This window comes from Camelus ferus, chromosome 3, assembly GCF_009834535.1.
Source record: "Camelus ferus isolate YT-003-E chromosome 3, BCGSAC_Cfer_1.0, whole genome shotgun sequence".
NCBI lineage: Eukaryota > Metazoa > Chordata > Mammalia > Artiodactyla > Camelidae > Camelus > Camelus ferus.
The window spans coordinates 63,482,280-63,507,575 of record NC_045698.1 but is presented as its reverse complement, the minus strand read 5'-3'; the positions used below and the strand labels follow the sequence as shown (position 1 = coordinate 63,507,575).

The 25,296-nt window shown below is 33.3% G+C and overlaps 1 protein-coding gene across 5 annotated transcripts in view; it reads left to right on the top strand.

Annotated features, from left to right (window-relative positions):
* Positions 1-25,296, top strand: part of FAM172A (family with sequence similarity 172 member A) — a 362,785-nt gene that overhangs the window by 61,755 nt on the left and 275,734 nt on the right. For 3 of the 5 annotated variants that reach the window (XM_032476170.1, XM_032476171.1, XM_032476168.1), the window contains one exon: positions 22,395-22,460. The exons of 1 other annotated variant lie outside the window; for it this stretch is intronic. In XM_032476170.1, the coding sequence (XP_032332061.1) occupies positions 22,395-22,460 (66 nt within the window). Of the gene's footprint in view, positions 1-9,211; positions 9,388-22,394; positions 22,461-25,296 lie in introns of all 5 variants that reach the window. One more of the 5 variants, XM_032476173.1, reaches the window with a different exon arrangement.

Here is a 25,296-nt window from a genome sequence, read left to right as displayed (position 1 = left end):
GTTTTTCTGTGCCAGAAACAAAAGCATAACATTCTTAAAATTGTATTTTCACTGAAATGTACCTGTCTAAGAAAAGAATAATATGTTTTATGCTTTTTTTTTCTTTTCTTGGATCATGGACGTTTCTAAAAGTAGAATAAGATTTGTAGCCTAGTAATGGTTTTACAAGCATCACAGTAATTGGGCAAATAATCTATTGTAAATTTCCTACATGTCTATTGATGTCATTAAACACAAGCATATTGTATTCCAGAATCAGTTAGTTATCGTCACTGTTACTGACAGTTGGTGCATTAGTTCATGTTAAATGGAATATCTCTTTAAACTATTCTTGGCATTTCCTAGATTAGATGAATTATGAATTTGATTATTAAAATTAACCTTTTATGTTCATCTGGTATGTTTTTCTGAGCCAATGTCCTGTTGTACTAAATCTTTATCTTTCTGTGCTTTGGAAAAAAGTCCTTATTCAGGTAGATATTTAATGTAAGGTATATTTTGCATGAAATGTAGTTGCAGTGTATACAGTTTGTTTTTATATACAAATATTTTATAAATATATCTTGCATGAGCCAGAAGAAGGATAGATATGTTCTAAGTTTTCACATCTTTTTATTTCTTTCTTCCTTTCCTCAAGATTGATTAGGGTTTTGGAAATAGTAGAAATGAAAATTAGGGTAAATTCTATTAATACTAGTAAAGATAAACTATCTTTGACTTCTAAAATATATGCTAATTGATGCCCTCCCCACCCTCCACCACATCCCCATCTCAGTACTCTCTAGGTTTTAGGAACATTTTGTTAAATTAGTTCAAGGGAAAAGATTATAAAAAATCATGCTTGGCTATTATGTCATAGGCAGATGGGCCTTCTCATTACACTCTTTATTTTATTCCTATTCATGAATTTGTCAGGGTTTTTTTTTTTTTCCTGATTTTTAAAGAAGAGACTGCACAAATTGTTCCTTGAACCTCTTTTTCCTTTGGGGGATACACGCATGCATCCACACACATCCATATTCATAGATGTGTGTGTACAGACACATGCACTACTGGGAATCTCTTTTTTGGGCATTTGTGAACTGTTTGATCAGAATAGAGAGATTCTGGGTGCAGTGTGATACAGAATTTAGAAATGATTCTGGAACTTAATTTATTCAGAATGAGTATTTGTGGTCAATATCACACTTTTCCAAGTTGTATGGAATATCTTAACAAAAACTGTTGTAAGTCATCGACTATAAGTTGATGGTTAAATGTGTTACAGTGCAGAAAGTTGTGTTTGGCCATTTTTACAGATGAAATAGTCTGAGGCAGAGGTTAATTGATTGCATGTAGCAATAAAATCTTGAATTAGGAAGTCATATATTTCAAAGGCATTTGAACTCCCTTCTCAAGAGTAACTTTTTCTAGGAGTTAGAGCAGATGTAACTTGAAGGAGGGAAGACCAGTTTATGAAAATGTTTATAGGCATTAGGTTTCCCAAACTTAAGATTAAATGTGGGTTTTGATTGCTAAGAAGTATTTAGACTATATTATGTGAAAAGATTGTGTATACTTTTAGCTCTTCTTAGGGTCCTGAAATATCTTGTTGAATACAGAATAACTAGCTGAAGCTATACTGGGATGCTTAGAAAACATATTCAGTGTTCATCTGTACTCATTTCCCATCTAGCTCCTAGAACAATTGTCTCTGTCCTGCACTAATGTTAAAATCAACTGAGGCACACAACCAGCATATGAGATAAAATATTTGTTTGCTGAAGCCTAGTTTGACTGTGCTAGACATGTTTCGAGCTTGACAAGTTGCTCAAACGACTTATGTTTAGTAATGGTTGATTCAGAGGAGATATTAAAGGAAAATATAACATGAGATTTGACAACTGGGAAGTAAAAACAGCCAGCAGATCCACCTGCTCCCCAGAAACTAGAGGTGAGAAGTTTACTCGGGAATTATGCAGTCTATGAAGTAACAAAGCGCTATCCTATCTGTTTGTTTACTTTTTACTGTCTGTCTCCTAAGAGCAGATACCTTTTTCTGTAATATTGGAAGTCAGTGGTTATAGGACCCTCTAAGTAGATATAAGATTGCAGGATGATCTTTGTTTGAGATATTTTAGAAGCTAGTGTGAAAATTCTGACTTGGAGTTGTAAACCGGTGAGAATTTAGTTGAGACTCCTTAGTGTACCGAGCAATTCTACAAATCTTAGAACCAGTCAAACAGTTTAGTGGGCTGCATTCTCACACAAACTTAAGGGTCATAAACAATGCACTACCCATAAGTTTAAAAAGGCTACTGTCCAGTTTTCTAATGGATTAATGAATATACTTGTCCATATTTACTTTATCATTAAAAAAAACCAGTGTACATCTTCAGAGAAACAGTTATTTTTTCTGAGGACAGAAATCTATTTAATATCTAGATAGTATATGTGTATGTATGCATGTTTGTGTATGTACGACAGGTAGGTAGATAGACACAGATGTACAAATATATATTATATGTATTATTAGGTTACAACTTTAACATCTTTCCTAATTGGTGATAGTTTCTAAATAGTTTCAAGGGTGATGTGGGTTGACAGTCTTGGCAAAAATATGTTCCTGTAGGCAGCGGAGAATAGACTTGGTCTCCACATATTTGATAGTTCTTCAAGCCATATTTATCGACTTAGGGAAAATATTCCATTTGGAAAAGAGTGAAGAAAGGGCCATAGTTTCTGTGGCTTTGTCTCTGAATCACTACATATCCAATATCATCCTTCTTTAAAATTTTTGTTTGTTTGTTTCAGCAAATCTTTTGTGTTTTTAATGTTATGGGACAGGGGTATGAAATTTTATAGATATATATATATATATACACACACACACACATACACGTGTGTGTGTGTGTAAGAAAACTGCATCAGTGCTACCCTCTTGACATAATTAAGTGCACAACAGTATTGTTAACCACAGACATTATGTTGTATGGCAGATCTTTACAACTAATTGGTCTTGCATAACTGAAACTGTATACCCATTGAACAGCAACTTCCCATTTTGCCTTCTCCCAAGCCCCTGGCAACTGCCATTTTACTCTCTGTTTTCTCTGAGTTTGACTATTAAAGATACTTCATTCAAGTAGAATCATGCAGTTTTTGTTCTTTTGTGACTGACTTATTTAGTGTAATGTCCTCCAGATTCTTCCATGTTGTCACATATGACAGGATTTCCTCCTTTTTGAAGGCTGAATGATGTTCCAGTATATGTATGTACCACATTTTCTTTACCTACTCCTCAATTAATGGACATTTGGGTTGTTTCCATGTCTTACAACGGGAGAGTATAGCTCAAGCAGTAGAGAACATGATTAGTAAGCACAAGGTCCTGGGTTCAATCCCTGGTACCTCCTCTAAAATTATATAAACTTAATTACCTTCCCCAGCACCCCCTCACAAAAAAAAAAAAGAATGTAGTGCCTCCATGTCTTACAACAAACATGAGAGTACAGATATCGCTTTGAGATTTTGATTTTGATTCTTTTTGATAATATGGCAAAAGTGAGATTGCTGGGTCATATGTTAATTATATTTTTAACTTTTTTAGAAACCTCTATACTGTTTTCCATAGTGGCTACACCATTTTATATTCCCACCAACAGTGTACAAAGTTTCCAATTTCTGGAATATCTGTGGTTAGCATCCACTGATGTGCTCTTGGTGTACATACATGATATTTCCCATGGTCCATGCTTATTTTGTTATATTTCCAAATAATTTATAAAGGTATTTACTTGTATTGATAGTAAAGATACCTTACATTTAAAAACTGATATTCTTTTTTTTAAAACTTTTTTATACACATTATCTCATCTGCTTCTTAATGGCCTGTATTGTCAGCCTCCGCTTAGAGTAGTTACTGGGAATTTTCTAAGAACCTATTGTACATTTTAAACTTGAGCTTTATGATTCAAACTAGTCTCTCTGCAAAATTGTATGCCACTTACATGGTAAAGGAATTTGAAAGAAATCATTTTTTAAAAAATAGCTTTGTAATTTATAATTTTTCAAGATACACTTCCACTAACATTTTATGTCAGTGCATTTATAGGATTGAGGAAAAAATTTTATAGTAGAAGACATGAATATTTTACTCTGAGTCTACAGTGTAAAAGAACAACAACAAAAAATGTATGGGGAATTCTGTTATGAGCTAGCAAGTCTGTGGGTTTAATTTGAATTCACTGAAGAGAGTGGACTTCATAGATTCACAGTTAATGAGCCATTCCTCTTAAAGTATTCTGTCACTATGGGATTGCATACAGTTAGAACTGACAGTTGGAAATGTGCTGAGATAGGGAAACTAGAAAACAGCTGTCTTTCTGGGAAAATGGTACCAGCTGGTGAGGCTCACCAAAGGAAAATATTTTATGTAATAAAATAGCTGTCAGATACCACCGAAGTTACATATTATACATTTAAGATAATTTTTTAACGTTTGTTTGCTTCAGTCAAATCAAAGTACTAAGGTGTTTTTTTAAGTTTAAGAAGTTTCATGTTTTATTGACAGCTAATCTTTTTAGCATGTATCCTTAAACAATAAGCCTTTAAATTTTATTCTTTGAAAGTGTGTAGGAATCATTGGAAAGCTATTTTTCTTTCTTTTATGGGTTTTAGAAGTAGAAACAATTTTTTTCCTGTTAGATATTTTCTAGAATGAAATCAATTTTTTAAATGCCTTGAATTGTTTCAGAAATGGTTATGTTCCCATACTCTGAGAAAAGATTTGTACCACTGAACCTTAATTTATATTTTGATGATTCCCATTCTTTTGATATTATCAGATCTGACTGATAAGAAGTATCATTTAAGTTTGTAAAAAATTATCCATATTTTATCTAAGTAAGAATCTATTACTTTTTTTGACAGAATGGTGTTTATTGAATTTCTAGAATGCCTGTATTCTTAGGTCCTTTAGCTTTGTACATGGAGAAACTATAATTAATGTTGGTACAAAAATAGGCAAATGGTTAGTGTATACTACAGACTTCAGTAGAAGTTCATCTTTTCACTTATAAGAAAAACCTTAGCTAAAAGTAATAAATCTAACTGAATATACTGTATATTTGGTACTAATCCATTTTACCTCCTCTTTTGGCTTATTATCTATACCTTTTGGTTTTACTTTATTGATGGTTGCTATGGGGTTTACAGTCTGCATCTTTAACTTACTACAGTTTATCTTCAAATTATACCATTTCACATATAATGTGAAAGCCTCATAACATTGTACTTTCATTTCTCCCTATATCTGAATTTCCATCTGGAAACATTTTCTTTAGCATAAAGAACATTTTATAATATTTCTAGTACCAGTCTGCTGGCAATTAATTTTTTTGGCTTTGGTTTGTCTGGAAAGGTCTTTATTTTGCCTTCATTTCTGAAGGATGTTTTCAGTGTAGTAGAATTCTAGGCATGAGGTTTTGTTTTTTGTTTTTTTTCCTCTTGGATTACTTTAAAGGTGTTTTCTCATTTTCTTCTGGCAAAAAGTTAGTGGTATTTCTTATCTTTGATTTTCTCTATGCAATGTGTTGTTTTCTCTGGCTGCTTTTGAGATTTTTGTCTTTATTACTGCTTTTCAGCAATTTGATTATGATTGTACCTCGAGGTTCTTTTCTTCATTATCTTCTTTGTTGAGCTTCTTTGATATGTATGTTTATAATTATTATCAAATCTGGAAAATGATCTGACATTATTTTTAAAAATATTTCACCCCTCCCCCACCCCTTACTTCCTGTACTCCAATTACATGTATATTAAGCTGCTTATCATTGTCCCAAAGGTCACTTAGGCACTGTTCATTTTTTCAGTTTTTTGTCTTTCTCATTTTGGATAGCTTTCATTTCTATATCTTTGTACTCTCTGATCTAGTCTTCTGTAGAGTTTAATCTGATGTTCAACCTATTTGCTGAATTTTTAATTTCAGTTATTGTGTTTTTCAGTTCTCAGCAGTTCCATTGTTCCTCTTTATGCATTTCTTTTCTCACTATATTTATATTTTTCTTTACACCCTTGAATATTTTTTTTAATAGCTGGTTTTATGTACTTTTCTCCTAATTTCATCATTTCTATCATTTCTAGGTCTGTTTTTATTGACCGATTTCTCTCCCAGTTATGGATCACATTTTCCTGTTTCTGTGAGTGTCTATAGTAATTTGTATTGGATGATGGACATTATAAATATTATATTGGTAAGTGTCAGGATATTGGCTGCCTTTAAAGAACGTCGAATGTTGTTTTGGCAGCAGTTAAGTTTATTGCAGAATAGTTAATTTGTAGGTTTGTGTTAAAGCTTTGCTGAGGTAGATGTAGAGTAGCTGATACTCCAGAGATTGCTGAGCTCTACTCTGAGAGGGTACCTGGCTCTGAGGTATCACCCTTCTCTGGACACTACTGACTACTCCTGAGTACTCAGTGAAGCCTTTTCACTCTGGCTAGTTTGAACTCAAATGTCTTGGAGTCCTATAGATCTTCAAATTGTTCACCTTTAAACTTGTCATTTTCTTTTTCCTCAGTAGTTTTCTTACTTCAGCCTTTTGGAAGTTTCACCTTATGTATACACAGCTTAGCCAAAGTTTTATAGGAACTCATATGTAGATTTTTAGAGCTTTTTTTCTGCATAACTCCCTCTCTGGTATTGTGTCTTGCAAATTCCACTTACCTCATTTTCCTTGAACTCAAATCTCCTCAACTCTGTGAGGCCACTGGTTTCTGCTTTGGTTCCTCCTCCCTGGGCCACAGTCCAGAAATTGCCTTTAGGCAGAAAGCCAAGGAGATTATGGGGACTCCAGGGAACACAGATCTATGGCGCCCGTTTTTCACTCTCTGAAAACCATTTATTTTGTATACTTTTTTATTTGTTAATAGTGAGAAGGCAAATCCAAATACTGGTAATTTCACTATAGCCAAAAGCTTGAAATCTAACAAGTTATTGTACTTTTTTTTTTTTTTTTTTTTTTTGCTTATAATGTAGTAGAAACTGGAAGATTGGAAGAAACTTCTCTTCCTCTCCCTCCTTTGAAGAGGTTATGAAAGTATCTCCTGATTTAAGGTAGCCCATCTTTCTTAGGATCGTGGTTCTCAGCAAAATCCACGTCATTACGTTCAGTAGAATTATCCTCTATTTTGGCTCAAAAAATTCTTATTGAATTGTTTAAACTCTCCGTGTAGAAATGTAAAAGGAGAGTGGTGAAAATAGTATTGTTTTTATTCTTGCCATCACTGTAGGTAATGGTTACCTTGTTTTGAAAAAAGTTAGAGGCGAAGTATTAATCGATAATATATTGCTCTTATTCTTTTAGTTTCACAAATTCAGATGACATAGCAAAGGCTACACTGAATTTATCAGTCTACCTTATTTTTCTTTTGTCCCTAGCCAGTGTGATCTTATTCTTTCTGTAAGTGCTTTTCTTTAGGTAGAGTAAATAAATTTATAAGAAATTTATAATTTGCAAGTGTAATATCTGACTTTTATAGCTTGTTTCTTTTTCTAGCTTATTGGTATCTGTTATTAACCTTTTATTTTCATGTATTGGTCTACCTGAGATGTGTGAATTACAATGTTTCCTTGAGTATGTTAATAAAAATCAACTGAGAGTCATTCAAACATTCTGTTTGCCTTTGAGATCGTTTTTTAAAATTTCCACTTTAACAGAATGATAAGGAAAGAGGAAGAGATCATGAAAGGTTAATGGGGTTTTTTAACTGGATGCCTGATACAGTGATGGTTTTGTCCTGAGTGGCTGAGTTGAAGAGCCATGGAATCAAAATCCTTCTTGTTTTTGAAACATAGATATTGATATTACTCAGAGAAATAGGAAAAATTGGGCTCTAGTGTTTCATGCTGAAATCATCTGAATATACTCAATACTAAAAATCAAATCCTGTGATTTTACGTGGCCAGGAGATAAATCGAGAGCAGTGCTGTCTATGGCATATATCTCAGAAAAGATGCCGGTCAGACTTTTTTTCGCTTTGGGGCCAGGGCATGGCACGTTGTGGAAGGGCCTGTAGGCTCCAGGTGTGCTGTTTAGTCCAGGGATTCTTAACCCCAGGGGATCAGAATTAGGCGGTGAGGGTCTGTGAACCTCAATGGGTTAAAAAATTACATCTTTCTTTTTTACTAATCTCCAACCTAATTTAAAAAATTTTGTAAATGTAGGCATAAAAAGTAATAGTATTAGCAGTCTTGTGACTTTTTCACAGATACAAATCACCTGTTTTGATATGATAAAACTTTAGTTTCAGGTGCACCTAAAATGCGTTAATAAGGAATGACATATAATATATCACATATCTGGTATTTTAAAATTTTTTGAACAACTGTATTCCACTATAATTGATTTCTTTTGTAATCCTGTGTATTTTGTTAATGTTTTAAAAAAAATATTATTCTGAGAAGAGTTCATTGGCTTCATCAGACAGCCAAAAGTGCTCACAAATTAAGAATGCTCACAAATTAAGAATGCTCAAAAATTAAGAATACCTAGTCTTGGCAGTTAAAATCACTCTTTCTTTCTTTACCTACCTGAAATATCCTCTCGTTTCTGTTCTTGCCTGCTGGTATTAGGTTACTAATAGCCCTTTAATTTCAGTTTTTCATCACACTGTCCCTTAGCATTTTAATTTTTTGACTGTGTAAAACCAGAGATGGAATATATCGTGTAAGTTCAGAAAATAGACTCCAAGGCAGGCAGATTGCCTAGGTTTGAATCGAGACTCTGTGACTTACTTAGCTGTGTGACCATGGGCAGGTTATCTAACCTTTCAAATGCTTTTGTGTCCTTCTTTATAGGGTTGTTGTGAAGATTAAAGGAGTGGAGATTTATTAAAAGAACTTAGGTCAGTGTGAGTGCTATGTGTATTTTTGCTAATATTATTACTGTTTATTCAAAAATATTGATTGCCATTACATGAGCTAGGCCCTAGACATACAGCCCAAGACAAATTTTATAAATACACGTAGTTGCTCCTCTTCCAAAAGCTTAAAGTCTAGTAGCAAAGACAGATCTTGCAAAAGACATTATTAATCATCTTAAGTGTGAGGCAGGAGGAGTGCAAGGGTCTTTTCTTCTTTCTTTTCACTGTTAGTAAGGAGTACTGGTTTATTGCCAGACATCTGTCATTAGTTTCCTAGGAGATATGACCAGTTGTCTTATTCCTTTCCCAGGAGGTATCCTCCTTGTCCTGCTTTACCCTTGAGGAATGCAAGATTCTTAGCTGTGTCTTGAGGATGGATTCAGGGCTGGGCAAGGAAGACACTGAGGCTGAATACACGATGAATGGGATGAGCATTCCCAGCAAAGCAACAAGGTTTGCAAAGGCTCTCAGATGAAAATGATTCCGGTACGTCTGAGAATTTAAGAGAAAGTCACTGTGGCTAAACAATAGAGAGAATGAGGAAAGAGGGTGGTATAGGATGAAACTTGGGAGGTAGGCAGGCATCAGATGCTGGATTTAAGGATTGAGGCCTTGTCCTTATAGCACTGGGAAGCTATTAGATTTGCATCTGTAAAGGAATAATTTGTCTGCTAACAGGAGATATGATCTGAAGGAAGATCTGCTATAATAGATACAGCAGAAGGAGGCTACAGAAGCAATCCATGGGAGAGATAAAACCTGTTGATAGTCTAGAATGAACTAGAATGGTGATAGCAGAGATGGGGAGATATGGAGGTCTTCCAAGACTAGCTTGAGGGACTTGCTGATTGATTGCAAGGGGAAGATGAAAGAAAAGGACATCTAGGCTTCTGACTTGAGCAGTTAGGTGGATGGTAGTACTGTCTGTGGTGCTGATGAACACACTGGAGGTTTAGATATGTAAGGGTGGAGTCAGTTTGAACATCCTGAGTTTGAAGTGCCTGTGAAATCACTGGAAGGCGATATCAGTAGTTGGTTGGATGCACGTATGTGTCTGTTGCTCTGATAAGCTATTTAAGAATCTGATTATTGGGAAGAAAGGATGGCTTATAAAAAGGAAGACTCTTCTGTAGAGCAGGTAAAAGGAAAACGTGAGAGCAAGTGATTTAAGGCTATTCTAAATGAAGGACAACTGGAGACATAGACTAGAACTCCCAGGAATGCTAATGGGAAGTTAGAGGAATGAATTTTATTTCAAAGATGTGCTGAAAAAGCAGTTACTTCAAAAGACTTTTTAAAAGTTTAGAATGTACCCACCGAGAATGAAGTATAAAAGGTTTTAAGGGGAAAAATAGGGAAAAGATGGAGCTAATTCTAGTGATGTAGTTCTGACTTAAGAGGATTTGCACCCAGGGTAAATGTGATTTAGTTCTAATTAGACAACTCATTGCCATTCATATCATAGTCTCTTTAATGTAAAGATGCTAGAGGAGCCCTTTTAGGTTTAGCCAAACTGACATTATTGAATAATATTAAACCTTAATTATTAAGATATTTCACGTAATTTTTTCCTCCCCCTGCTTTCCCTCTGTCCCTCCCTTCCTCCATCTCTCCCTCCATCCCTCCTACCCTCCCTCCCTCATTTCATCCCTTCCTAGGAGGGAGCTATGATGGAATATAGAGTTAGGATAAATAGGACATCAGGAGGAAAAGGCATTGTTCTTTTTTAAATAGTTAGGTAACTTACAGGGTGGGTATTTATTTTAAATGATTCTAAGTCCCAAGGTAATAATTATGTGCACATTTAATTTGCATAGGATTTAATAAACAATGCTTAAGGTTATATATGTTTTTCTTAGTAAGTACTTTTAAGAAGCATTAAATATTTTTAAAAATTGATTAAATTCTCGTACATCCATACGATGGAATACTACGGCTAGTAAAAAAAGGGTAAAGAAGACCTGTGTTACTGAGAGGGTAGATCATCACGATAAATTTTCAGATGATAAGGTAACACAGTGTATATAATTTGTTATAAGAAAGTGAGAATAATAAGAGGACATTGTGCAACAGTAGGCAATATGGTGTGTGTAGTGTACTGTCTTTTTTAAGAAAGAGAGGGAAATAATACATTTTTACTTGCTTATATTGATACTAAGAAACTCTGAAAGAATACATATGAAACTAAATAGTAAGATTACCTCTGGGGGTAAGAGGGAAGACAATGGAGGAGGACAGGGACATATATTACATTATAGTATTCTCATTTTTGAATTGTATGAATTTACTTGCAATACAAAAATTTTTTTTTCAAAAATTAATTTTTAAAATATTTTTAATGTATTACCTTTAGTTCTTTATAAACTGAAACACCAAATGTCTGCACGCATGACCAGTTATTTTTCATCCATGCAGTATTCATGTGCATCTATAGTGTGGTTGATGTTGCAGTAAAGTGGGATGTAAATCTTGTTTGTAAGGTGCTTACTTCAGTGGGCAAATGAGAATGTGAGCTAATTATGATAGAATGCGAAACATCTTAAGAAAAGCACAGAGTCATGAATATAATCAGTGAAAACTTCAGATAGGAGGTAGCATTTGAACTGAATTTGGGGGAAATGGAGAAAAATGGGGGAGTAAGAATTTTAGATAAGAGATGAACATAGGCATAAACATAGCAAATGGTAGGATTTATTCTAGTGAGTCTTCGAGTTTGACAAACAATAATGTATGAAAATTATCCCCAAGTATAGCTGTAGTTTTATAACATTTCAAGAAGTTAAAATGTTTTGATGAAAGCAAATTATTGTTACCCTATTTGTCATCTGTCACATTGCTGTTGAAATAATTGTGGAAGTAGATGCAGTGTCACTAGCACCTGTGCTAGGAGTATGAACAATGTGGGAAATTTAAAAATAATCTTATATTTTTGATATAATTTCACACTTGCAGAAAAGGTGCACGATTAAAAAGAACCATATACGGTATATATTACTTACAAAATTTTTTCTGAAACATTTGAGAGTAAGCTGAAAACATTATGCCCTTTTAACACTAATACATTAGCGTATATTTCCTAAGAACAAGAGCATCTTTATAACTACAGAACAATTATCAAAACCAGAAAATTTTATATATTATCAATCTACAAGCCATGTTTAAAGTTTGCTAATTGTCACATTATATACTTAATAGCTGACATTCCTCAAGTCAAAGATCAGATCCAGGTCGACACATTGAATGTAATTGTCATGTCACTTTATTCTCCTTTAATCTGGAACCATTCCTAAGCCTCTATTTATTTTTTGACATTGACATTTTTTTGAGGAATGCAGAATATTTGTATAATGACTTTCAGTTTGAGTTTGTCATATGTATTCTCATGATTAGATTCAGTTTATGGGTATTTGACAGTAGTACCTTAGATGTGATCTTTTGTCCTCAATTTATGGTTTTAAGAACACATGATTTTTGACTTACTATAATACTGGTGATGTCTGCCAGGTTATATTATAAAATAACTACTATTTTTTTCTCTTTGTAATTAATAAGTAATTTGGGGAAAAATACTTGAGACTGTATTTTTTATGAAACTTCCACCTATTAATTTTAGCACTCGATTTTCTAACGCCATCACTTCTTCTATATGTATTAGTTGGCATTCTTCCTTAAGAAAGAGCTTTTTTCCTCTTTCCTTTTTACTTTATTCTTTTTAAATATCATATGGATTCATGGATACTTATTTTATTCAATGGGCTATATAATCCATTGCTATCATTATTTTGATGCCTAAATTACCCAGGTTTGGCTAGAAGAATTCACACCAAGCAAGTTCTTGTCCTCTTTTAACATTTTTCCATCACTCTTTCAGTATTTTCTTGTTTTCTTGTGTACAAAAAAAGTTTTTTTTCCAGCCTTAACTTATACTTTCTTTGCTCCAGGTCCTGAATCAGCCTTTTCTTCTAGGATCCTTGGTTCCTTCTAATGGAGAAGGACATATAAAACTCAAGCCCTTAAATTTCCAGTTAGGTCTGGTTATTTTTACTGGAAAATTATATATGTATATACGTATGTGCGTGCACACACACACACACACACACACACACACCAAGATCTATGTATTGGTGGTAGTGTTATTCTAGGCTCTCAGAAAACGTGCATGTGAATCTGTGTGTATATATGCATATATATTCATAGTTTTTACTCTCTGTAGAGAGGTAAATATGGAAATAAATAAGATATAGATGTGTATATGTATGTGTATGTACATAAATGTGTATATGCTCATGTAGATACATACCTATATTCATCTTATCTATATAGGTGGTTAGGATGTGTGTGTGTGTGTGTGTGTGTGTGTGTGTGTGTATAAATATAAAAATATAAGTGCATACTCATACCAACTCAATAAAATTTTAAGTATCAAATCTCAAGATGAAGCCCTGAAGCAGCATGAGACCTACCAGAGGAAATAAACTTCAGGTGATTTCTTTCTGCTAAACTCTTACTATATTCTCCTGTATTACTGCCTGAAAACTGAAGGGAGATGACTTTTCTGGGAGGTAGCCAAGGCTCTCTTAGCCCCTTCTTTAGCCAGTAACATGCAACTGATGCTGAATTACCACTCCTGCCAATGTAAAGTGACTAGGTGATGTTTTGTATCTCTATCTGGACATGTAAAGTTAGCAATTAGGAAGGAGGTGAGACTGGAAGGGCTGTAGGAGAGGTGTACCATGGGGACTGTAGAATTTCATTCAGTGTTACTGATAATAAAGGTACTACAGATGCTCAGATTATCCAGTAGTGAAGTTTACCCTTCGTATTTAGATGAGTTAACTTTGAAATCAGGCAAGTTGAATTTTAGCTGCAGTATGTTTGCATATAAGCAGTAAATAAAATGAAATACCCCAATTTAAACTATATTGTGCTCATATTAGCTACTCTTTCACCTTAAAATCTGAGGCTACCATGTATATTATGTTAAATATTCTTACATTAAACATTTTCTTGTATTAAACATAATAAATATTCTCATCTGAAATTTATGGGACTGAGAAACCTCCAGAAAGAATTGGGAGGATAAATAGATAGTTAACCAAGTTACAGGGTTCTCTTTTAGGCCTGTTTCTGCTAATTCAATAATGAAAACTTCAAAAAAGTTAAAAACCAAAAATTAAATTTATTGAATTCTACTTGCTTTTGTTTGAATTACAATCAAGTGCAAACCATAGTCTTTATTTTCAAGGAATGTACATCAAGTAGGGGAAACGAGTAAAAGAGATATAATAAGCAGAGGAATAAAAGCCAGTAAATAATTCTATGCTGAATAGACTTCTTTTGACAGAGGAAATATTTTAGGAGGAAGACTTTATGAAGACGGTGTGCTTTAAGGTGATTTTTTTTTAAGGATGGTAATAATTGAATAGCCAGAGGTACGAGAGTGTTAGATAATAGAACTAACAGTTAGAGCATAAAATAAGTATCATTTTAAATGGTTAAAAACATAAAAAGAGAAAATAACATAATAATGATTAGAATACTATAAAAAAGAAAGATTAAATAATACCCAATAAAATGTATAGACATCAAAATATAGTCAATAAAGTTAAAAATTCAGTGGATTAGTTAGCAGATTTGACAACAGCTGTAGGGAGAATTGGAGTCCTAGAGGGTAGACCTAAGAAAATTACTAATATGTAGAGAAACAAAAAGGGATGGAAAATATGAAAGAGAACTTACAATAGGGAGAGTGGAACAAGGGTGCCCACCATATATCTAGTAGGAATTTCAGAAAAAGAATGGGAATGAAAAAATATTTGAAGAAATATTATCTGTGAATTATTCTGAATTGGTGAAAGGTTTAGGAAGTACACTGAGTCCTCAGGAAGATCAGTGAGACTTCATTTTCCCCTAGACATAGTGAATCTGCAGCACATCAGAGACATAGGGAAAGGTCATAAAAGAAACCAGAGAATGAAGCCTGATTACCTACAACCTCAGTTAGACTTACAGCAGAAATGTTAACAACCGTGGAAACCAGAAGATACCAGAAAAAATAAGTAACTTGTGATGTAGAACTTTATGCCCAAGTAAAACTGCCATTCAGTGTTAGGTCCACATCGAGATATTTTCAGACAAAAGACTGATGGTTTGCTTTTTCCTAAAGAACGAATGAAGAAGAAAAGTGAACTAATGAGAGTGAAAGAGAGGAAAGAAACCAAAGAGGAATACTGAGCAAACAGATTGATAACCACGTGAGAAATCAAAACAGACTTTACCTAGATAAAGCAACAACAAAATAACCACCCCCCCAAAAAACAGGGTACAAAACAAGGGAACAAATATACCATATGCAAGTAATGTGTAGGATGAGTTTAAAAGGTGGATTAAAGCTCTTTCAACTCTTCAAACTATTCAAAAGGAAAATAAAATTTATTAATTTTAGACTTTGATATGTCAGATACTCATTTTGACACTTTAAAGATGCCACTAGAGGTATAGAAAGAGAACATGTAACTTTTATACCAGAAAGGCAAAAGTAGAAGGAAGTTAATCTAGTAAAAGGTAGGAAAAGAAAAAAAGAAGCATAGAAAAAATGAGGTAAATAGAAGGCACAAAATAAAATGAAAAGTAAAATTTGAATTCAACAATCACAGTGAATTAAAGAGATTAAACTTGCCAGTTCAAAGACGGTCAACATGAATTTTAAAAGCAGAACAAAAACTTTTGTATGTTATTTATAAAATACTTACCTAAAATATAAGAGCATGGTAAAGTAGAAATTAAACCTAAGTATGCATACAGTTTTTTAAAAATATCAAAAGTGGATATTTTCCAAAGTGGTTATTTACTGTTTGGGCATCAATATTTGCTATTTTTATTAAGCTATAATAATTATAAAATTTCACATTTTGTTTTAAAATGAAAAAACTATCTGTAATGTTAAATTTAATATATAAGTCTCATCTACTTATTAACTTCTAATACCCGTAGAAGTACTACATTGTCCTGCCAGTGTAATACTAAATCTGACTCTGTTGAGTCATAAAGTGCTCAGCCCTGAAGGTAAAAATTACACTGTGTGAATGTTCTTAAGGTACTGCTTTGGGGATAAACATGTTCTAAATCAAGTCATGGCTCAAAGCTAAAATCTCCTACCACTTGCACTTTGTTTAGAAATGAAATGTGGAAGACTGGCTTCTTAAAAGCCGTGGAGTTTTTAAAATGCTATTTGTATCAGTAAACGAAGTGGAACTGAGTAACACAGAATAGATATGATCTTAACACAGACTGTGTTAAAAGCAAAACTCCTGTCTCTAAAATATCATTAAACTTCCAATATAGTAAAACCTTATAATATCAAGCTTTTTTACATATGTGTTCCATTTGTAAGTCAGACTGCCTATACTGACTCTGCTTGGCTCATTTATGAAGTCAGAGCTAAGTAAGGCAAATGAATAGTGTTAAAAGGAGTTGCTTAGGTAAAACAAAACTGTTTCCAACTGTTCTGAGTATCTATTTAATACAAATACAGGTACATAATTATTTTAAGCAGAGGAGAACTGAGAGAAAACTGTCACCTCACTGTACTAATTACAAATCACTTAATTGTATTCCATCAATTAGAATTAGATTTCTACTAGGTAACAATTGGTTAGCCCAAGGCTCTTTAAAAGTTATCCCCTTTAAAATATTTTGTAGTTCATATTTTACTAATTCAGGTTGGTGGTCTGTTGAGTCTTATTTTCTGAGATTTTCTTTGATTACACGGGGACATAAAATTTCATAGATATAGTAAATCTTTCAGAGTTTTTCGTTCACTTCTATTCATCCACCCCTACACCCAAAATCAGGGTACTCCTAGCATTTAGGTGTCCTCTCCAGGGATGGATGTGACTGATGATTTATGGATGTTGGTGTTTTGTGTCTTAGGTATCTTACATATCCTTAATAATGCTGAGAAATAAAAATTGTTATTGCTGTGAATCAGGCCAAATTTAATTTGTTACTAATGAGTGGGTTTTCTTCATAGTAAAAGAGAACAGAAGCTTGGTAATCTAATAATAAAGTTTATATTTTTATTTAATTAAAATATTTATGTTACTTTTCTTTCATTTGTCCAGTAATATCTCTTGTCATATATCCCATTTTATTTCTGAAATCCAGCTCAAAAAGGTCTAAAGTACCTTCCAGGAAGCTTAGTTTCACTACCCATCTTAAATTATAATCTGCTAGAATAATTTCAGTGCTTTTCAGGGGTAATGGGTATCAGTGTTGGTTTCTTATTTAATTAATGACCAGATAGAAGGCAGAAATGAGTGAGCTACATGATAAGCACATAGCAACTGCTCAGTAAATGTCGAGTAAATTTATTGCAGGGTAAACATACCCCTTCTGTTTAGAAGTACTCCATCAAGAATTAATTTTTATCAGTGTTCATTTTCCGTCTTCCCACAGCCCATTTATTTCATCATCCCTGCTCCTTCTGTTAAAATTTTTTTTAATCTCTAGATAGAGTAACACTAAACTAAAACAAAGTCTAGTTTGATTCCATTTCCTTAGAGGGCATTCATTAATCTGTTGGTAGCCAAGGGATCTATTTTGAGAATATATAATCTCAAGATCACTTCCCTGTCTCCTCCATTGAGGATTCATTTAATTTTAGCTGTATGGCTTCTTTGTGGGAGTCAAAATAAATACAGAAAAATTATCAGATGTAGGAATTCTTTTCTCTCCAGTATTTCTTTCGAATAACAATATACTGTTTCATGGGTAGTGTGAGTACCTTGTAGCAGAATATTCTCAGTTCTCCCATAATTTATAATTTTGCTGTCATTAATTTTTCTTTTCTATAGGCTATAATCACCAAAAACATTGTTGCTTTTATTTTCAACGAACTGTTGTCTGTTAGGTCAATTAAAAATGATTATAAAATTTATTTTACCCTTATTTATTTCTTCTCTAACACTCTTCTTTCTTTATGTAATCCAAATTTCTGACCTATATAATTTTCCTTCTTTTTGAACAGTTTTTTGTTAACATTTCTTGCAAGGTAGATATACTCACAAAAGAGTCTTTCAGTTTTTGTTTGAGAAAGTCTTTATTTCTCACTTTTGAAGGATAATTTCACTGGATACAGAATTGTAAATTAGTGAGTATTTTTTTCTTTCAGCACTTTGAATATTTCAGCCTGCTCTCTTCTTGCATTCATGGTTCCTAAGAGAACTCTGATGTATTGTTATCTTTTTACCTCTATAGGTAAAGTCTTCCACATCCCTCACTCCTCCAAATCCCCCCATACTCCCAGTCTGGCTTCTTTCCAGATTTTTTCTTTGTGTTTGGTTTTCTGCATTTTTAATATGATATGTCCAGGTATAGTTTTTGCTTTTTATTCTTCTTGGAGTTCTTTGTTCTACCCAGATCTGTGGTTTTATGTCTGTCATTGATTTTGGAATATTTTCAGCCATTATTACATCAGATAGTTCTGTTCTTTGTCTTCTCCTTCTGGTATTACTATTACGCATGTATTAAACCTTTTGTAATTATATTACATTTCAGATATTCTGTCCCATCTTTTCATTTATCTCTTTGCTTTTCAGTTTTTGAAGTGGCTACTGACATATCTTGAAACTCTTTGATTCTTTTCTTGGTCATGTCCAGTCTCCTGATGAGCCGATCAAAAGCATTCTTCATTTTTATTAGTGTCTTTGATCTATCATTTCCTTTTGGTTCTTTCTTGGAGTTTCCATCTCTCTGCTTACATTACTCATCTGTTCTTTTATGCTATCAACTTTTCCTAATAAGTCCTTTAGCATATTACTTATTGTTTTAAATTCCAAGTCTGGTAATTCCTAATTTTCTGATGCTTGATATGTCTCTTCAGGTTGTTTCTTTTTGCCTTTTACTGTGCCTGGTAATTTTTTGTTGAAAGCTGGACATGATGTATTGGATAAAAGGAACTTGGGTAGATAGGTCTCGAGTGTGAAGTTTTATGGTTATTATGGCTAGAAGTCAGGCTGTGTTTACTGTTTGCTGAAGCTCTGGTGTCCAAAGCTAAAATTTCCTCTTATGTCCTTATTTTTGTTTTCTCTGATGTCTTTGGGTTTTCCTGGAGACCGTAAGTAGGGGTGAGTCTTGCAGTTCTTTAAGTGTATCCCATTTCTTGTTATTATATAGGAGCCCTCTCGGTATGGTGGTGATGTGGAGAGAAGTGGGAGGAAACCTTCTATAGTCCTCTAATTAGATCTCGGGCTTTTCATGGGCCTTTTGCTTTCCCTGTATTAGTTAGGTTCTGGTAACAGTTCTCCTTGCAGGCGGGCCTTATTAAGGAGAGCAGAGTTCAGTAGTAGTTCAAAATGCTTACCTTCTCCCTCCCCTGCTGGAAGCAGGAGGGGATTTTTCCCTAATCTCCACAGTGAGAACCTAGTGTTTGCTCATGGAAGGTAAAACTCACAGAAGCTTGGGGAATCCTCCTTTAAGGCTGAGCGCTCTCCTAATTTTTCATTCTTAAGCTAGTCTTCATTTTGAACCTCTAGAAATTGATCAATTACTGTTGAAAGTGTTCCTACCCCAGGACTGGCTTCAGCCAACACTTTTGCACCTGGGCTTTTCTTACTAGTAAGCCCTGATTCTGTCTCTCTGCCTGTCTGTCTCTCCAGTTTTCTGGGCAGCAGTTTGCCCTGTGACCTCAGTTCTCTGATGGATCTAAGAAGAGTTGTTGGTTTTCACTTCTTCAGCTTTTTACTTTTTGTGAGGATGGAAGTGACTACTTCCAAGCTCTTTAATTTAGCCCAGAAACCGGAAGTTGCTGTGTTTCTTATTAGAATGAAGATTTCACTTTAGAGCATTCTTATTAATCTCTTAAGCCTTTTCTTTTCCTTGTATGAACTTCACTGGAAACAATGTTTGTAGTAAATATTTGAACATAGATTACATTTGAGCAGAGATACTTTTTTCATCTTTCTTTTTAAATTATCTTTTGATTTATTGACTTTTCTAAATACAGACTGCAATTGTACTCAAGCTATAAGCCTACAAATCCTTGATACTTTCTTTCTAGGCTGTAATTCAGCAGTTAGAAAAGATTGTTTTTTTTAAGCCTGAAACACTTATCTTCCTCAAAGGATGTAGATAAGATGAATAGTGAAGAGTATTTGTGTACTGTTTTGAAGTACCTTCAATGCGCCACACACTACCCTGTGTGGATACAAGTAAAGGTAGGGTATCTAAACTGTAGTGTTCTGAGGGTAAGTCAGGTGACAGGCAAATGATATCAAACTTTTATACTTCAGTCATGTCCAGTGGAGCACAGAGGTGAGACATTTTGTTTTATCTTGGAGGATTGGGATGAGGCAGGGAAAATGACACCTAAAGCAGGTGACTTGTGATGTGTCTCTGGAGGATGGCAAAGGCTGAGGACAATGTTCCAGGCAGAGAGAACTGCCTGCAAGATAGATGGTCTACTCTATGGTTGCTTTCCTTCTGCAATCAGGGCTTGGAAGGCAAGGCCAATTGGGCAAGTTAGGCAGTGTTTCTCCAACTCTGCCTGATGTATGGTTTTATTAGAACAGACATTTGCCCTATAATGTTTTTCAAGGTCAAATGTAAGCAGTTTTTAAATTGCTATATATTATCCTGTAGTATGAAATTGAGAATTAACTGTAATATTGTATTTCATATTGACATAAGATATGAACTGCCAAAATGGTTTAATTTTTGAATTGTCAAATTATGTCTTGTATCTTGTGTGTAGTAGAACATTTGAGTTTGTGTTTGATTGGTTCTATTGTTCCTTTAAATGTAAATATATTTTATAACTTCATAGAAAGGAATTTTCAGAAATGATAACCCACTCATTTTAGCTCGTGTCATTTAGTTAAGCTATTTCTCTTGAAGTAGCAGCCCATTATATAACTTTATGGATTATGTTTAGCCTCATCCTACATATTTTTAGGTTATTCCTTCAGGTCTATAGCACTGCCACTTTCTGGTGAAGGTATAATAAACATAATTTTAATTACTATGTATATTATAGGAATAGTATTCAATTAATAACTAACAGATTATTGCCTAGTTGTAGTTTAGTGTTGTAGCTTTTGAAATGACTGTTATCAGCCAAGGTAAAGCTGTAGTATACTATTTCTAAAATGAATGAAAACATATACAAGAAGAAAGAGTTTTCAACTCCTTAAAGAAAGCAGAGTAGTGAATCTATTTTAGATTACAGAAGACAGCACCAAAGCAACTGACATCTTAATTTGCTTAGAAAAAATTATCTTCCGATTTTGTTTCATAAAATTAGACTTTCACTTATGTTGCTGCTAAAATTATTCTCTGAGATATTGTGCATAGATGATAAAAAATATTTTTGAAGAAACACTCCTTAAAATGACCTTTAAAGCCTTTTAAATCATTGCTGTTACTCCAGACATCTCAGTCTTCACTGTCTTTGCTTTCATTAATAAGAATAGGGTATTAGTTTTCTATTGCTGCTGTAACAAATTACCATAAAGTTAATAGCTTAAAGCAACACAAATATATTATTTTACAGTTCTTTAGGTCAGAAGTCCAGTATGAGTGTCACCAGACTAACATCAGGATGTTGGACAGGCTGTTCCTTTTTGAAGGCTTTACTACTTGTTTGAGCTGTTGGCAAAATTTGATTTCTTACAAGAATAGGACCAAGGTCTTTTTTTCTTACTGGCTGTAAGTTAAGGATTACCCCACCTTTTAGAGGCCACCACATTTCTTGGCTCATTGTCTCCTTCCTCCATTCAAAACTGCCAGTGACCAGTTGAGGCCTTCTTACTTTGTGTCTTTTTGATATTCTGTTTTTCTGTAATTTTCCAGTTATAAGGATGTATATGATTAGATTGGGCCAACTCAGATAATCCAGGATAATCTCCCCATCTTGGGTTTCTGATCTTAATTATATTTGCAAAGTCCCTTTTACCCTGTAACAGAATATATTAAAGGTTCTAGGAGTTAGGATGTAGGCATCTTTGGACAGTCATGTTTCTGCCTGACAGAAACGGTGATACAAACTGGTGCCTGATTTTGCTGCTTTAGTCTTCCTTTTCTGTTTAGGATACCGCTAACTTTTCTTTCCTTGATTCATTGAATACAAAAGAGGTGTTAGGACTCAGCCATAATAATACTATATTAGATATAATACCTATAGGGAAGTTTTATGGGAAACAGAATTACAGAAATACTGTAAAAAAAGAAAATATGCTTACAGAGTGTTGCTTTGAAAAATATAAAGTCCTTATATATTTTTGTGAGTTTGTATTAACTAATTCTACTTCTTAATATTAAGGTCCATAGTTATTCAATACATAGCAGCAGGAAGTAAACCAATAAAGAGTCTCTTAATTTTATATCATAACATTCCAGATAGAGAGATCTCATTCAGAGCAATAAGTCTTAATAGTTTATGTGAATTTTGATAATGGATGACCTTGCATTTTAATGTTTTTTTCTTTCCTACCTAGATCATCACGAAATATGTGTATGAGCTCCTAGAAAAGGACTGTAATTTGAAAAAAATCTCTATTCCAGTAAGTCCAACTTTTAAAAATATTTATGCTTCCAAATAAAATAGTTTTCAATTCATAGGAAAACTTTTGTTTTAGGTTAACTAAGTTTAAATGTTAAGATACTGGTGTTTTGATATTGATAGAGGTTGCATTAAATGCTCAACAGCGTACCTCATCTAATTGTGCATGATAGTTTTTAAAAAGTAATATTCTTTGCTGTAAAGAAAGGAAATACTGATTTCCAGTCTCTTCTGAAAATGATGACACAAAAGGGGACTACCTTTTCTATACCCTTTCTCATTTCATTGGTATAATTGACTTTCGCTTATTTATTTGAAGTAAACCAAGGTACTTTTTGTTGCATTACATATTCACCATCTCTTTAATCATTTCTAGATTTTTTAAAATTATATGCTTGTTTTCTATATTATTTCCTCTGTGTATTTCCAAATGCATTCCTGGTGCTTTCTGTTTCATAATACTACTCTTCCTCTTTTTGGCAGATTGCTTTTTTGAAATTTGGCACATTTTGTCATTTCCGAGTGGAAAAGTTTGAAATTTGTTCTCAGACTCAACTTCTCAAAAGAGCTTTTTTGTTTTTAATGTGAAGCATGAAAGAGTAAGCTTTTAAATGAATTAACAGTACCTTATGTATGAAATGATGGTGGACTAGATTAGATGATTTCACTGTCCCTGACAGCTCTTTTATTTATGATCTATATGAATCTCTAAGACTTCATGAAAGTAATTTATTTAAAACGTGAAACTTTGAATATTGATAATTTTGTTTACATTAAATTTTGCATGAAACTTTAAAATTCTTTGGGTAATGTTATTCTACTATGAATTGGAGGGTTTGAGGGTTTCTTAATACTCTCCATCCTCACAAATTAATTACATAGTTCAATTTTTAAGAAAAGAAATCTGTTTTATATTTAATTTTCTGTAGGTAACCTCAAGTACTAGGTCACATTTTAAGTCATTTATTCATTTTTTCATTCATTCAACAAATACTTATTTAGGGTGCCAGGCACTGTTCCAAGTGCTAGTGACATACTTAGGGAACAAAATAGTATTCTGTGTAATGGCTAGGCTAACCCTTGTTTATTTGAAAACTTCCCTTCCTTTTGAAATATATGAAAACCAAGATGTTAGTATCTTTTAGGGAGTGAATATACTAGTCTTTTTTGGATTCAAACCTCTTGTTTTAGTTTTGACTTTAGATCTAGTGTCTTACTCTGTTAAAACTGTATATTGAATTTGGTCTTCTGGAAAGTCAAGGTAGAATTCTGTAGCTTGATTCAGTCCTCTTTTCTTGTTAATTTTATTTTTTTCCCAAAGTTTCTGAAGAATGATATTTAAAGAGCCTTAGATTAATTCATTGTTATAATACAATTAATATTGAGTCCTGTAACTCTGTTGTACTTCTTCTTCCATGGAACCTTTAAACTCACTTTAATTCCCTAGATTTCCAGGACAAGTCACCAGATAATTGGCCATATTGATCATTTGAAATGATTGTTTCATTAATTTTCTTTATAGAAAGACTGAGATTAGGTTTAGAATGACTTTGCTTTCTAAATCTGATCATTTTCCTCTCATTTAACTTTAGACTATTAAGCTAATAAACACAAAGCTTTACATTATATGAGACCTATAACAAAGTGTCAGGTCCATTTTTGGTTAGTAAAAAATTCTCTGATTTTATAAACTAAGAAGAACCAAAAAAAGTTATTTTAGGGAATTAACCCCTTCTTAAATTATCATCACTTGTTTTATATTGTTGTGAAATATTTATTCCCTAAATGTTAGTTTTCTCCTGAGTTCTCTTAAATCCCAAAGCTAGCAGTGAGAGTGAGGTTTTTCTTGTACAGAGTTGTTATTTTACTAAAGCAATACCACCAAACTTTTTTTTCCTGATGATGAACTGAGTTTTAGTTTTACAGTTTTACTGTTTAACAAGGAAAGAAAAACTTTTCTTTTTTTAAGTTACAGCGCTTTGCGGAAGCCCATGATTTAATGGTAAAGATCACAATCCTTTCCCATGTTTACTCTCCACCTCACATATATAGGTACAAAATATTCTCAATTATAGTGTTTTACATTTGTGTAGAATATTGGATGTATAAATTACCTTAATAACTTGACTACAGATTTTTATTTGGTTTATTAAGTTATATTTAAATAAACATCAAAATTAGTGGGTTTTGTGAGTTATCCTCAAATGAATTCTTAACTGCTAAAAATTGTTTGGTGCAGTCTTACTGATCAATGGTCTTTGAAGTTGATTTGACTGTTAAGTGAGGTGGCACAGTGGAGTGTGACCTGTGTATGTATTCCTTAAGGAAAGCTCATCTTAATAAATTACCACTGTTTGAAGATAAGTGACCTTGGATCAGCCATTCTAAAACTTAGTTAAGTTAATAAATAAAAAGTTCCTTTATTCATATTTTATTCATATAGATTTAAAATTAGCACTAACTTTACACAGAGTAAATTGTAGTTACCAACTGCAGAGATAAGAGTTCTGCATTAAATTGAGACGAATATTAGCCAATGACCAGCTGAAATACTGCTCTTACTCCTTAATCTTTCATACCACTACATTGTTCATTTTCATTTTTTTTTCTTGAATATTATGATCTCATATTTTTCAAGTCAACTTTCCTGGATATTCAAGTAAAACTCTTGTTTATTTATTCATTCCTACCTTAATTTGTAGTCCCTTTAAGAATTCTTGAACAGTGTTATAATTATAAAAAAACACATTTTTATCTTCTGAGAATAAGTACTCTTCCAGTTTTAAAGTGATTACTGTGGAATTTAAAGTGCCAACATTCCATTGCTCAAAAAATTG